Source organism: Eptesicus fuscus, chromosome 9 (assembly GCF_027574615.1).
Source record: "Eptesicus fuscus isolate TK198812 chromosome 9, DD_ASM_mEF_20220401, whole genome shotgun sequence".
Lineage (NCBI taxonomy): Eukaryota > Metazoa > Chordata > Mammalia > Chiroptera > Vespertilionidae > Eptesicus > Eptesicus fuscus.
In genome coordinates, this window is record NC_072481.1 from 23,176,494 (window position 1) to 23,191,750 (window position 15,257).

A 15,257-nucleotide genomic window follows, 5' to 3' on the forward strand; every position below is an offset into this window, starting at 1 on the left:
GCCTTTCTATTTCATGCACATGCATTAAACAGCTGCCAGAGGCCATGGACTGTTTTGTTCCTTATGTATATGTCCCATGTTCATCACAGGCTCAGGCGTAGATCTGTTAGTGAACATGACTGACAGAATTGGGACCTCCCCAGGCACCCTGGGTGGGTAAGGTGGGATGAATTGAGGTTTTTAGGTTACTCATCTTCAATGCCTTCATCACACACATTCCTGATTGCCCTGTGCTTCTTAGCCAGGAGGCCTAGCCAAGGGGTTTATTGCTTTTCCCTGGCTCTTCTGTTTTCATAGGAAGCACCGGAGAACACGAGACCGGTCCAGGTCATCATCCTCTTCCTCCCAGTCATCCCACTCCTACAAAGCGGAGGAGTACACTGAAGAAACGGAGGAGAGAGAGGAGAGCACCACCGGCTTTGACAAATCAAGACTGGGGACCAAAGACTTTGTGGGCCCAAATGAAAGAGGAGGCAGAGCTCGAGGGACCTTCGTAAGACCGTGCTGTCACCCCTTTTCTCTCACCTCCTGCTCCCACCATTTCTAATTATGTGTTTATCAGTACCAGTTTGGTTTTCCTTAATATAAGTAATCCATTCTACAGACCTCAGAACCTGTGGTTCCCCATTACCCAGGCCAGTGGTTGGCAAACTCATTAGTCAGCAGAGCCAAATATCAACAGTACAACGATTGAAATTTCTTTTGAGAGCCAAATTTTTTAAACTTAAACTTCTAACGCCACTTCTTCAAAATAGACTCGTCCAGGCCGTGGTATTTTGTGGAAGAGCCACATGTGGCTTGTGAGCCGCAGTTTGCCGACCACGGACCCAGGCTTTCTACTTGTAGTTATTTTACTGATCATAATTACTGACCTAGACACTAGAAAGCCTCTTAGGACTTCTAGCCTCAGAACTTCCCAACTTACCTTGACTCCTGCTATGCCTGGAGGCCCTGGTGCCATATTGTCCTCTGTCTAGGCTATAGACCTTAGGTGAACAGAAAGGAATTGGCTAGAAACCAGTGGACCAGCATATCGACTGCAGGACAACAGCATTCTGTGCCAGAAATGTGCTTGAACAGAATGCAGGGCACTGGTTTTCTTCGTTCCTGACATGGTCCTTTTTCCCTCTTTATGCCACAGCAATTTCGAGCCAGAGGTAGAGGCTGGGGCAGAGGCAGCTACTCTGGTAACAACAACAATAGCAGCAACAATGATTTTCAAAAGAGAAGCCGGGAAGAGGAGTGGGACCCCGAGTACACGCCCAAGAGCAAGAAGTATTACCTGGTATGTGTCGGGATAACCAGGAAGGGCCAGGGCCTTTGGCACACACAATAGCTGATACCAAGGCTTTGGTTGGTATGTTTGGTCTGTTCAGAACTGATTGAATATGTGTAGAGGCATCTTGCACTGGGGGGATGTGTCCTGGGGGGGCAGTAGAGTGCTGGCAAGATGAGTATTCTCTGAGAGGCAGCCCTGGCCTCTCCAGGGTTTATCACCCGAGACATACATGGATTCTAGGGTAAACAAGAAGGGTTGCTCTTCCCTTTTTAGTTTGTGACTTGTTTTATTGCTCACCCACCCCAATCTCGGCCTCTCTTCAGTTTCTACTCAGGAATAAAGCTGTAACCCTTCCCTTAAGCCACAGTTCCACTCTGTCACTTGCCAGTGCAAGATTGATAGGGAGGGATGACAGCTCAGGATCTCTGTCTCCAAAATGAAATGCCACTGGGGCTTCTCTCATCTAAGCTGTTGGTCAGTGTCAGGTACCAGGCACCTTCTGGACCTCGCTCCCCTCCCTCAGGTTAGGGCTCGTTGTGATCAAGGTAAACCTGGAGCTGAGTCTCCGTCGTCTAGGAGAAGGGCTGGCATGAGTCTGCGTTGTCATTTGCACAACTAGGAAACAGGCTACTGTGTAGATGGCTCTGCACAGCCACCTTCCCTTTTCTAGAGCTGCTGGGAGCTGCTTTGAGATTCCTCCAGGACCCTTGAGTCTGGATTTAGGGAAATGTTGACTGGGTCCAGGATAGGTCCTAGAGTGAGTGGGATTGCTATAGGGGGGAGCCCTTTTTCCTGCCCCTACTTGCCACCTAAGGGAACATCACCCACCTGATGCATTTAGCTGGGTAAACAAGCAACCCTGGTAGGAAGCAGCTGGCCCTTTCCCTGGCTGACCCCCAGGAGTTCAGACTCTGAAGCCATGGGGCTGATGACTTAGCAACGACTCCTACTTTCCAAAATTCTCTCTCATTTTTTCATTGGATGCCTCCTCTCTGGTGAAATGGTCAGAGTAGGATTGTTTGAGATGTAGGTTGTGTTTTTCCTACTCTGCCACACTGCCTCCTTACATAAAACTGAAGATGGGAGAGACAAGACAGGAGACTGGGTTCTGGTCCTGACTTGGCCACTAAATCTGAAACCATGAGCAACGAATTTACTCTTGGTCTTGCTGTCTGTTCTGGGCTGAGGGTGGGGTGCGTGGGAAGAACTGTAGTGTAGCTCTGTGTATTTGAGGGTTGCTTCTGTGAGCTACCTGACAACCCAGATCAGACACAGTTTCATATTTTGGTGTGATTGGCATTCTCAAACTCATCCTTTGTGAGGTGGTGTACTAAATAAATAATGAGTTAAAGTTCCTAAGCCTGTTTACTCATTTGCATAGTGGAGGGTGATAATGATAGGGTAGATGTAAGGGTTAAATGAGATAATGCATGTACAGGTCTTTCTGAAAGCTCAGTGAAGATTTTATCGTCATTATTATAAAGCCCAAGCTACTGCCTTAGCATTCCCAGCGTCCCCAACTGAAGATTCTGTTGGGTCAGATCAGTAGGGTCTTTGGAGTGGGGAATAGGGAGGAGGACAGAAAAGGAGCAAAAGGGAGGTCTGGACGTAAGTTCGTTTGAGAAAGTCACATTTGGGGGTAGGTACAGAGGAGGGTTCTGACTACTGGTTAACTCCGGCATTGATGGCAGTTCTCTTTCCTTTCAGCATGACGACCGCGAAGGCGAAGGCAGTGAGAAGTGGGGCGGCCGGGGCCGGGGCCGAGGAGCCTTTCCCCGAGGCCGAGGCAGGTTCATGTTCCGGAAGTCCAGCACCAGCCCCAAATGGGCCCATGACAAGTTCAGTGGGGAAGAAGGGGAGATTGAAGACGACGAGAGTGGGACAGAGAACCGAGAAGAGAAGGACAATTTACAACCCACCACTGAGTAGGGGCCGATCTGATGGGAGCTCCTACCCAGGGGGGGACAGGCGCTAGGAAATGGCTGGTGAAGAACTAAACAGAAGAGCCCCAAGAAGAGTCTGAAAATCCCCCCACCAGCCATGCAGAATGCTACTGTAGCTGAAAGCATCCCTGGCGCAGTGTCCCACTGGACGGAGGCGGCTGGCCATGGAGCCTGGTCAGGCCCGGTTTTTGAGCAGAACACAGCACATCGGGCTTTAGCTGTGTTTCTCATTTGTTGTTGGTGTGTGGGGTGGGGACTGGGGCAGGGAGGGGAGAGCGATACTTGGATTTTGGTTTGTTTCCTGTTAGAAACCAGTTTTGTTCTTAATTTCATTTCGTTTGGAGCTAAGAGGACTAATTTGATGATTTTTAATTTCTTTTCCTGGTTTTTAAAGCCCTCTTTTTTTTTTTTTTTTTTTTAGGCATATAGTAACATTAGCAGAAAGATTTAATTTGGACAACTTTTGATTCTGATTCTTAAAACAAAGCATGTGAATAAACATTGAAGTGTTCATCTCAGTTTGGGACCAACTGCTTGGATCTTTGTAAAAATTGGTTTTGTATGTAGAGGAGGAGTTCAAGGCCTTTCTGACCACCTTGTGTTCCCCTTTTCTGCGTAGCCATGTGTCACATGGTATTGCTCCTAACCACACCCCACGTGCCCCCTCCCCCAATATTTTCTGATTTCTTCTGGGCTCGGCTTCCCATTCTCCACCAGCAGCTCCAGTGTCCCAATTTTCTAGCCCTGCTCTCAGCAACAGTGGTGGAAACTGGGTGACGGTTTCTGGTCTGTTTTCTAAGAAACTTCTGAATTCTATTATCTTTACAAATATAAGATGAGAAAATAATTTTTTCAATATTTTTTATTAATCTTTTTATAAAATGAAAAGAAACTCCTATGATTGATTAAGGAAGGTGGGTATGGCTGGGTGATTTGTGGGGTTCTCTTTTTTTTTTTTTTTTTTTCCTTTTTAACCTTAAGCTTTAAGTTGAAGCATTCTCAGATGTTTGGGGGGGGGAAACATCCTCTTAAAATGGGTCCTTGTGCTTGCCTTCTGGGGAGGCGGTCCTGAGCAGGTGAATCATATGGCACTTATGCATATGGTATATGCGGACTGCACCCACCTCTCCCCCTGCCCCTCCAACCTTTGCCTCTTGGGTTGTTGTGCTACTTTTACCCTTACTTTGCTACATTTCTATAGTTAAGTTGGTTTTACTTGATTCATGTTTAAGGGGAAACCCCCCTTAAAGATTTGTTTCAGCTCCTCCTGCAAATAAAAATAAATAAATGAAGTGGCAGATGTAAATGGACTCTGGTTATTAGGGGTGTGTGTGCGCTGCGTGGGGGCGGATATCTCCTATAGGGAACCTGGAAGATCAAATGTCTGTTGGGGGCTGGAGTCAAACTGTTGCCCAGCCTGATCCTCACCAGTCTCACACTTGTCCTGGGGAGGAGCTTATGACTGCATTCTCATCCCAATGGTCTGTCTTTATCCTGTATCTTGGACACCCCAGGAGAACCAGATTTTTTCACTGGTGTGTCAGGCATGAGCAAGGACTTTGGCTTCCAAGGTGGTGGGGCGGTGGCCAAGGGGTGTGGATAACAGACTCGGCCTTGTGTGTTTTCCCCTGAGCAGCAAGGTTACCTGAAAGCACCTGGCTGGCGTGGCTCAGTGGTTGAGCGTTGACCTATGAACCAGGTGGTCACAGTTCGATTCCCAGTCAGCACATGCCTGGCTTGGCTCGATCCCCAGTGGGGTGCATGCAGGAGGCAGACAATGATTCTTATCTCATCATTGATGTTTCTATCCCTCTCCCTCTCTGAAATCAATAAAAATACATTAAAAATATTACCTGAAAGTGAACCTAGCCCACATGGGATGGGCACTAGGTGGACCCTACCTTTCAGCCCTTGCCAGCTCTGGGCTGGCTGTAACCAGCAGAAGCACTGAAAGAATCTGGAGGTGTTTTCTGAAACCAAAGAAGCGTCTTTGCGCTCTTCCTCCTCTGCACTAGCCGGGTGCCCGTACGCCTCCCAGGGAAAGCAGAGCATACCAGCAGTAGCTCTGTGGGCACTAGAACAACCACCCCTTCCACTCAGCTCCTGCCAAGGAGCGGTTCCTGCCTGCAGGGGGGACCCCACCCAGGTATGTGCCTCTCCCCACCTTTTCCCCTGCAGCTAAAGGCTTGCCAGCAGGGAGATAGGCCAGGAAGGCTCTGCCAAAGGTGGGTGGGAGCCTCAGGGCTAAGGTTAGGGGGACCGGAGGCAGCTGGACTGAAAATTTAGGTGCGTGGGCAGGCAAGAGCAAATGGGAGAGCGGTGACCTGGGAGCTGTAACCTCAGCACTGGCCGGAGACCTTGGATTCCTCATCCCTGGGTTGGGGGCCAAACCTGCTGAGCCGGGCCGCCCCCTCTCCCACACCCACTCTCAGCACCTGGAGCGGGACCTATCCTATCCGCTTGTGTCTCCGCCTCTTTTGCTTCAGTCTCGCAGCTCGTCCCAGCCTACCCAGCCCAGTACTCAGCTGCCCGCGGGATCGCTCTATCCTCCCTGCCCGGCTCTGGAGGGCGTCCCGGAAGCGATGGGTATGTGCGGAAGGCTTGGGGTGGGTCCTCTACACAACCGTGTGGAAATGGCAACAAAAACCACCACCACCACCCCGCCCTCCCCAACACGGAGCCCGGACTCCCGCCAGGGCCAGGCGGCCTTGACTGGGCCCTTCTGAGCCGCGCTTCCGCCCGCAGAGGTACTGGTTCTGGCCGGATACCGTGCGCAGAAGGAGGGTGAGCTGAGTCTGGCGCCCGGGGACGTGGTCCGACAGGTGTGCAAGGGACCCGCACGGGGCTGGCTGCGCGGAGAGCTGGGGGGCCACTGTGGCTTCTTCCCGGAGCGCCTGGTGCAGGTGAGCCCTGGGGGTCTACTTGGCGGGCGTCTCAGCCCTCACCCTCGGGAGCTGACAGCCCCCTCTCCCGGGCCTCATTTCCAGGAAATCCCGGAGACTTTGCGCGGCGCGGGAGAGGCGCCGAGACCACGCTGTGCGCGCAGCCGAGGTAAGAGCCTGCCGGCCTGGAGCGGGGAGCCATCGCTGTGCGGCCCGCCCACTCTGGCCCCTCGGGCGTCTCTGTGGGCGGAGCTGCTTGGCCGCTCTGTGGCCTGTGATTGGTTCTCAAGCACAATGCTCCGCCCTGAGCAGGGCTGGAGGTACGCACCTCCCCCAGCTCGGCGGACTGGGCCACTCGGCCTAAGCGTTCTCATTCACGTCGCATCCCAGGTCGCCCTGCCAAATCTCGGAGCTCCCCAAAATGGTGCAAAGTGAACTTCAGCTACAGTCCGGAGCAGGCAGACGAGTTGAAGTTGCAAGTTGGGGAGATTGTGGAAGTGATAAAGGAGGTGAGAGGATGAGGTGATGAGAGGATTTGAGGGAGATGATGGAGCACACCCACGGGTGAGGGTGAAGTGAGGTGAGGGTGATGGGAATGGTGCGGGAGCAAGGATGGAGGGGGTCATCCGGCAGAATCAGGGCAGAACCAAGAGTGATTTCTAGAAAGACTCCTGGGGCAGAACCGGAAACCTCTGCGTCCTCCCCCTCCGCAGATTGAGGACGGCTGGTGGCTGGGAAAGAAGAATGGGCAGCTGGGAGCCTTTCCATCCAACTTTGTGGAGTTGCTGGACAGTGGGCCCCCAAGTGAGACCTGGGCCCGGTGACCCCGTGAAACCCTGCGACCAGACTGCAGTCTCCCATGACCCTCCCAGTGGCTGAAACCTGTGACCCACACATCTTGACCTTGTGACCCCTTTGACCTCTTCTATGACCTAACCTATGAATTAACACCCCCCCCACCCCCCCTAACCTCCCTTTCCTTCACCAGGCCTTGATAACCCAGGCATGCCTTCACTCTGCCTTGATCCCCAGCAACCGCCCAAGGTAAATTGGGTGGAGTGGGTGAAGAGGTGGGGAGTGCCTCATGGGGCCTTGTGAGGGTTGGGGAGGGGGGATTGGAGGTTCAGCTTGTTCCTCCCGCTCCCTGCCCTCACTAGATGAACAGCCTGACCTGTGACAACCCTCCAGACTACCTGCGGCCAGGTGAGCACCCAGCCAAACAATCCCTTGGGTAGCCCTTCCCAAAGCACTTTCACTTCCGGAAGTGAGGATCCCGCTAGGCTGATGGAGGAGGGATCTGAAGACTGATTTGGGGAGGGGATTTGGCTTCAGAGGACTGACCTCCCCTTAGTCTTCTACCCTGAGACCTATAGGGTCCTGTTTGACTACCAGCCGGAGGCCCCAGATGAGTTGGCACTGCGGAGGGGGGACGAGGTGAAGGTGCTGAGGAAGGTATGAAAGGCACAGGCAGGGGAGGGTGTAGGGGAGGGCCTGCTGAGAAGGGGTGGGACCTGGGGAGGAAGGACCTTGAGGACCTGGCACACCTCTGCCCAGCATCTTTCGCTCCCAGATCACAGAGGATGAGGGCTGGTGGGAAGGAGAGTCTCAAGGCAGAAGAGGAGTTTTCCCAGACAACTTTGTGCTCCCACCACCCCCAGTGAGTACAGGGCTAGACACTCTGGTGTGTGTGTGTGTGTGTGTGTGTGTGTGTGTGGAGGGAGGCAGGGGGCAGGCAGGCTACTCTGGACAAAGTTGGGGGTCTTGATGCTCACTGGACACAGCTGTAGGGTCACCCCTAAATGAGGGTGGACCTAGAAATGTGGAGGCTTCTTTTCAGATTCTGATACTTCTTTTTTGCACAGATCAAGAAGCTGCTCCCACGAAAAATGCAAGATTCAGGTGGGTGCCCTGGAGGTGGGGGATTGGAGGGGCATTGTCTGGGGGACCCATCAGTCCATAAACACCCACAGCTCCCCAGTGGTCTAGTACACCCTCTTAGGAGTTAAGAATCTGATAGGAACGTATGTAGACCAATGTTTGTATGTATCAATATGTTCATGTTTCTCTGTATGTCTTGAGAATGCAGCTATCAGTATATTTAGATCTTTTTCAGTGTTTAATAACATGCTATTTAACCTCCATGTGTTTGAATGTTTTTGGATGTTTTTATTGTAGCTGATTTCTTTTTTTTGTTAATCCTCACCCGAGGATATCCACCTCCCTCCCCCCTCCCATTGATTTTTAGGGAGAGTGGAAGAGAGAGGGAAAGATAGAGAGAAACATCGATGTGAGAGAAACACATTGATTGGTTGCCTCCTGCACAAGCCCTGACCAGGGCCTGGACTGGGGAGGAGCCTGCAACCAAGGTATGTGCCCTTGACTGGAATCAAACCCAGGACCCTTAGGTCCATAGGCCAATGATCTATCCACTGAGCCAAACCAGCTAGGGCAACTGTAGTTGATATCTAATTTCATTCCACTGTGATCTGAGAAGATGCTTGATATGATTGCAATCTTCTTGAACTTGTAAGACTTGTTTTGTGTCCTAACATGTGGTCTATCTTTGTGAATGATCCATGTGCACTTGAGAAGAATGTATATTCTGCAGCTTTGGGGTGAAACGTTCTATAAAGGTCAATTAAATCCATCTGGCCCAGTGTGTCCTTTAGAGTCACTGTTTCCTTGTTAAGTTTGTCTGGAGGATCGATCCAGTGAAGTCAGCGGGGTATTCAAGTCCGCTACTATGACTGTATTGTTGTTTATCTCTCAGTTAAAATCCTCTAGAAGTTTTTTTTATATATTTAGGTGCTCCTATATTGGGCACATATATGTTTACCAGGGTTATATCCTCTTGTTGGATCGATCCCTTTAATATTATGTAGTGACCTTTGTTATCTCTTGTGATGGCCTTCACTTTGAAATTATTTTGTCGGATATGAGTATTGCTACTCCAGCTTTTTTTTTCTTTTCCATTTGCATGAAAAATGTTTTTCCATCCCTTCATTCTCATCCTGTGTGTGTCTTCTGTTCTGAAGAGGGTCTCTTGTAGACAGCATATTGTTGGGTCATGTTTTCGTATCCATTTAGTTACCCTATGCTTTTTGATTGGAACAGTTAATCCATTTACATTTAGGGTTATTATTGATAGGTACTTATTTTTATTGCCATTTTAATTCTGTATGCCTAGGTTTCTCTCTCTTTTTCTTCTCATTACAGCAGTCCCTTTAGCATTTTTATTTACTTATATTTTAATTGACTTGAGAGAGAGAGAGAAACATTAATATTGATCTATTGCCTCCTGTATGCGCTCTGACCAGTGATGGAACCTGCAACCTAGGTATGTGCCCTGACTAGGAATCAAATATGCAACCTTTTGGTACATGGGATGATGCTCCAATCAACTGAGCAACCCGGCCAGGGTAACTTTCTACTTTTTCGATGGCGTCCTTTAATGCACAAAAATTTTTAATTTTGATGAAGTCCCATTTATCTATTTTTTTCTTTGGTTGCTTGTGGTTTTGGTATCATATCTATGAAACCAATACCAAATCCAATGTTATACCTCAAATTGATTGAGTTCCCTTCAACCATGACAGTGAACCTTTTGATCCTCAACCTGCCCCACACTCAAAAGTCAGTGTGGGCTGGGGAATGGGGAGGAGTCTGGTGGAGGGGAGGAGTAGGCAAGAGCCCACCAACCATAAATGCTTCTCAGATGATTTCAGCCTGTGGTCAGTTTCCAGAGCACTGAAATGGTTGCTTTGTCATTTTTGTCCAGTTTTATAGCTGTGTGGGCTGCAAATCTGTCCACTAACTCAGCCATATCACCCATTTTTTTAAACATTGCTTTCACGTTTTTTACTTCTTGTTTTAGTAATTCTCTCTCTAGCTTTTTGGCTATGTTTGATCTGCTGTTTAATTTATACATTGCATTTTATTTCAGGAGTGCTGTTTTCACCTCTAGTAGTTTAGCTTTCTTCTTTCTTTTTTCCCCCTTTCCTCACATCTGCCTGTTTACTCCTGATGGCTCCTTTGTTGCAGGCTCATCCTGTATTTCTTCCAATATGTTATACAGGGTTGTGCTGTATTTTCCACCTGACAATTCCAGGTGTGTTGGGTGTCGTGTCTGCCGACTCTGCTCTCACTGGCCTGTCTTATGTGTTATGATCATTGTGTGGGAGCGCGTGACTTGATCTCAGTCTGTGGGAGTCTTGCACGCCTTGGTTGGGGAAGACTTCTTTCAGAGAGGACTGCCTTTTACGTCTGGCCCCAATTTCTCCCTTTCTCTGCCCCTCTCCTACCTCTTTTTAAGTCCAACAGTGCCCCAAAATCATATAATAAGCAGGGTATAGTAGCAATTATATCTAGTGGAAGAGCCCCAGAGGGCACCTCATCAGTCATTCTTCAGGAAGCAGAAGTCAAAGTTACCATTTTAACGGAAGGAGACTTGACTTGGGATGGTGAGCACACCGGATGATATACAGATGATGTATTATAGCATTGGACACCTGAAACCTATATAATTTTATTAACCAATGTCACCCTGATTTAAAAAACCCACATTTTTAATATATATATATTTAATATATTTTTATTGATTTCAGAGAGGAAGGGAGAGGTGGGAGAGAGAAACATCAATGATGAGAGAGAATCATTAATTGGCTGCCTCCTGTATGCCTCCTACTGGGGATCGAGCCTGAAACCCAGGCATATGCCTTTGATCGGAATCAAACCCTTCAGTCCGCAGGCCAATGCTCTATCCACTGAGCCAAACCGGTTTCGGCTAAAAAAAAACACATTTTTACGAGCTTTGACTGTATGCCAAGCACTCTTCTCTAAGTACTTCATATGGATGAAGTCCCTCAGACTTCACAATAACCCTGCAAGATGTGTACTGTGGTCATCCGTGTTTTATGGATGAGGACATTGGGCCACAGGTTAACTTAACCTACCCAGGTTTTCTCATAACTGGCAAGTCATGGAGCCAGAATTCAAAGCCTGGTGTCTGGTTATAGAACCCATGCTTTTGCCCATTGCAGCATGGCGTCTGGGGATTTGTGCATGTATCTGTGTGATGACACATGTGTGGGTAACATTTCAGGTGGCTGCTTGCGTGCCTATGGATGTGATGATCAATGTGTGTGACGGCCTCCAGGTGTTCACTCTGATGTCACCTCACTGTGGCCTTTTCTGACCACCCCGTTTAAAATTATTCTCACTCGGAAAGCCCTGGCCGGTGTGGCTCAGGTGGCCGCAGCATTGTCACATATACCACTAAAATTATTCTCATCATGCCCTAACCGGTTTGGCTCAGTGGATAGAGCGTCGGCCTGCAGACTGAAAGGTCCCAGATTCGATTCCGGTCAAGGGCATGTACCTTGGTTGCGGGTACATCCCCAGTGGGGGGTGTGCAGGAGGCAGCTGATCGATGTTTCTCTCTCATCGATGTTTCTAACTCTCTATCCCTCTCCTTTCCTCTCTGTAAAAAATCAATAAAATATATTAAAAAAAATTATTCTCATCCTTCCTCAATAATATGTTCTACTCTCTAACACACTGCATGTTTTCCTTCTTTGGTTTATGCCTGCTTCCCCAATAGAACATGAGCTCACTCACGCTGCTGGGGGAAGAACGTACCAGAGGCAGGGTGAGTACCGCCAAAGCCCAGGTTGGAGGCCATTGGAATAGTCCAGGTGAAGATGGTGGTGACTTGATTAGGAGTGCCTAGTGGTCGAGGTAGTGAAAAGAGGTGGATTTAGGACATGTTTTAAAGATAGAGCAGACAGGATTTACTGAAGGGTTGGATGTGTGCAGCATAAAGGTATAAAAGAGGTCAAGGATCACTCCTCACTTTGTCGTATGAGCAAGTGGGCAATTGGGTGAGAAGGGGAACACTGGGAAAGGGGCAGATTCAGGGAACAAGGAGTTTGGGAAGCAAGAGATAGGTTTTGAACATGTTGAGTGTGTGAGGCCAGTTAGCTCTCCAAGTGCAAATAATGGGAGGACAGTCGGATCTGAGTGTGGAGTTCAGGGAAGAGGGAGGAACTAGAAATGGAAATGTTGGAGTCCTTGGCTTATCTTACCTAATAAAAGAGAAACATGCAAATTAGCCATCGCTCCGCTACACCCACAGCCAATCAGAGTGAGTATGCAAATTAACCCAGCAAAGATGTAGGTTAATTTGCATGTGCAGGCTCACAAAGCGGCGGGGAGTGGGTGACACCTGCTATGAGGGGAAGGGGGGCGGATGAGGGAGCTATTGGAGCGGTGTTCTGGACAGAAGCGAGGGCTGCGGGCTCTGGGCAGGCCGGGGAGCGGAGACGTGCTGGCTCCTGGGCAGGCCAGGAGCAGGGACTTGCCGGCTCCCAGGCTCCTGGGCAGTTGGGAGTGAAGCCAGGGGAAGGAAGGCCTATTCTTGCACGAATATCATGCAACGGGCCTCTAGTTGCTGATAATTAAGCCCGTGAGACTGGGTGGGATTTCTTAGGGAGTAAATGAGATGGAAAGACGAAGTTTAAGGGACGGTGAACTAGAAGGTCTTGCCATGGTCCAGGACAGAAATGAAGTCTGAACCAGTCATGACACTAAGCAGGGACAGGTCTTAGAAAAGCATGGATTGAAAAACTGCCAGTATTTGGAGCCATCTACCCCACGAAGCCGTCCCTGACCGCTCTTTGGGGTGCTCCCACATTCCCTATGCCCCTGTGGCATGAAGGTGGTCAGCTTCCCCAGAGCTCCCAAGAGACGGAGTCACATGATTCACCACCTGTCCCTGATCCCTGTGCACAGCACAGGGCAGGGCCAGGGGCTCCCAGGTGGATGGATGAGTGAGAACAAATGCTGCACTCACCTCTTCCCTCCCAGCTCTTGTTAAGGAATCAAAAAAGATGATGCCCAAAACAGCCCTCCCTGCAGTCAAGAAGCTGACCACAGTCCACACTGGGCCCAGCAAAGCCAAGTAAGGAGCAGGGTGGGGTTGGGGGAAGGATGAGGGTGCAGAGGAAATGCTGTGCCTGTCACAGGCCTGGGTCTGATGGGGATCTGTTGCAGGCCCCCTGGTGGAGATGGTCAGAAGCGCCCCTCCCGAGACTTGGGTAAGTCTGGCTGCCTCTCTCAGTTGGGTGAGGACTGGGTGACGGATAGGGAAGAGACTCAGCGTCCTACTACGCCTGGACCCCTGACATTCTGCTCTCATAGGCTCCAGTGGCAGCTTCTTGGGTGGGGGTCCGGGCCACACTGGCAAAAAGCGATCCAGAACCCAGGCTACCCGGCAACGACCTGCAAACACTCAGGTGAGAGGCCCGCAATATGGCAGAGTGGGAGGCTGAGCGGTCCGCTTCCCAGGGGCATGGCATGTGCAGGTGAAGGACCCCAGGCCGAGGAGAGCCCTCAGCTGAGACCTTATCCCCATCACCACAGGAGGAAGAGCGGAAAAGCCGAGCAAAGGCCCCTCCCGCGAATAAAACTGCTACTACGGGCAAGACACTCACCCCAAAGAAGACCCTGCCTCCACGCAAGGCCCCCAGCCCAGAAGGGGTCTTTTCTGCGGATGAGACCCCTGAAGATGAAGCCCTTTACTCAAAGCTGGTTTCTTCTGGGGACGAGGCCTTGACCTTCGATCAGATACTCTCTGAAGAGACCTCTTCTGGGGACAACACTCAGCTCCATCCCTCTCCGGAAGCAGCCCCGTCCAAGTCCAAGACCAAGGGCAAGTCTTCCTTGGTCCATAAGCCAGAGGAACACCTTGATAAGAGGGACAGCTCTGCACTCCCATTGGAGGCCATGCCAGAGCCCCTTGAGAATCTGGTCCAGCCCTGGGAAGAGCCCACCACCCTCCAGGAGAAGACTCCTGCGAAGGATGAAACGTCCCCCAAAGAGGAGGCACCCCCCAAAAAGGTAGCCCCTGCTCAAAAGCACCCACAGCCTACCAAGCCGGCTCCAGGCCCTCAAGGAACTCCCACCCTTCCTTCACGGGTCCCACAAAATCCCACGGTCAGCAAAAACGACAAAGAGGAGGTGATGAAGCTACAGGAGGAGGTGGAGTCTTTAAGGAAAGCCCTGGAGCTGATGGGGGAGCAGCTGGAGTAAGTCGGGGAAGATTCGGAGAGTGTGGGAAGGAGAAGGGCAGGGCTGACCCACCCCTTCCCCTCATCCTCTTGTCTGCAGAAGTAAGCTAATGGACATCTGGGAGGAACTGAAGAGCGAGAGGGAGAGGCGCCGGCTGCTGGAGGTGGGTGCTGCTCCAATCCCTGAATCCCGGCAGGAAGGGGGCTGGCTGGTGGCGGGCCCTCCCCTGACGCCGTCTCCCCACCAGGCTCAGATGAACCTGAAGACCGAGGAATCCCTGACCCCAAGCTCCAGCCCCACGCAGCCGCAGCCGCAGTGAGGTGGAGCCTGGAGGGAAGACATCCTGGCACACAACTTTGGGATAGCCAAGAAAGTAAACTTTGCTGTGTACGCTCACCGCGCCTGCCTGGTCCTTGCGGGGGCGGGGCCTTCCCGGCGGGGCGGGGCTGGTGCTCTGCATTCCTGGCCGTCTCTTCCTGGCACATCTGGCCAACATGTGGCTCTCATTACTGTTCCCAGGGCCTGTGCACGGCTATTTTTACCCACCGGATGGCGGGGGTTGGGTGGGCGTCTCCTTCGGACGCCAGCAAGCAGGAGGGGCCCAGGCCCAGGCGGGGTCAGGCTTTGCCTGCGGCCGGATTCCGGAATCCAGCTGTGCGCCAGCAGCCCGGCTTTCCAATCCCAGACTCCTCCCAGGAGGCCCCACTGTCCGTTCCGAAGGACTCACAGGAACGCACCTCGGCTCCGACACAAACGCCACGGCCCAGCTCAGGCACGCGTGGTTACACTGGGGCACCTTGGCGTCAAGGTCGGGCTCCCAGGCTGCTGTTTGTGTGACTGCAGTGATGCATGAGCCCTGGGCACGTGTAGGGACAGGGGGGACGTGTGCTCAGGAGCATGCGCGTAAGGAGTGCATTTGTGAGTAAGGAATTCGAGTGATACTTGTTCTGTGTGAGACTGGTGACGTGGTAGAGTGTGCTTTTGCCGTCCGTGAAGTGAATGCGAGCAAGTGTGCTGAGGACGGAGTGGTGGGGGCGGCTCTCAGCCCTGGGCCCTCTGCAGGACGGGAGCCTGCGGAACGCTGGA

At 51.1% G+C, this 15,257-nt stretch overlaps 2 protein-coding genes across 4 annotated transcripts in view; both read left to right on the forward strand.

Moving 5' to 3' along the window:
* The window catches only part of THRAP3 (thyroid hormone receptor associated protein 3), a 45,992-nt gene extending 41,474 nt beyond the window's left edge, over window positions 1-4,518 (forward strand). Inside the window, exons 10-12 of the mRNA XM_008151129.3 lie at window positions 298-493; window positions 1,142-1,285; window positions 2,987-4,518. Of these exons, the coding sequence (XP_008149351.2) occupies window positions 298-493; window positions 1,142-1,285; window positions 2,987-3,208 (562 nt within the window). The 3' untranslated portion in view covers window positions 3,209-4,518. The remainder of the gene's footprint in view (window positions 1-297; window positions 494-1,141; window positions 1,286-2,986) is intronic.
* Window positions 4,519-5,732: 1,214 nt separating this feature from the next.
* Window positions 5,733-14,567, forward strand: SH3D21 (SH3 domain containing 21). Of its 3 annotated transcripts, none has more exons than XM_054721618.1 (17): window positions 5,733-5,808; window positions 5,968-6,125; window positions 6,210-6,273; window positions 6,495-6,613; window positions 6,818-6,908; window positions 7,093-7,148; window positions 7,262-7,307; window positions 7,456-7,556; window positions 7,675-7,761; window positions 7,967-8,003; window positions 11,701-11,751; window positions 12,969-13,062; window positions 13,155-13,198; window positions 13,302-13,396; window positions 13,524-14,188; window positions 14,271-14,334; window positions 14,419-14,567. In XM_054721618.1, the coding sequence occupies exons 1-17, from the start codon at window positions 5,805-5,807 to the stop codon at window positions 14,488-14,490; spliced, it is 1,848 nt and encodes a 615-aa protein (XP_054577593.1). In that variant the 5' UTR covers window positions 5,733-5,804; the 3' UTR covers window positions 14,491-14,567. The 3 variants fall into 3 exon arrangements, with proteins under 3 accessions (XP_054577593.1, XP_028015808.2, XP_054577594.1); XM_028160007.2 differs by having other exon boundaries at window positions 11,704-11,751; XM_054721619.1 differs by lacking the exons at window positions 5,733-5,808; window positions 5,968-6,125; window positions 6,210-6,273; window positions 6,818-6,908 and having other exon boundaries at window positions 6,457-6,613.
* Window positions 14,568-15,257: the final 690 nt, after the last annotated feature.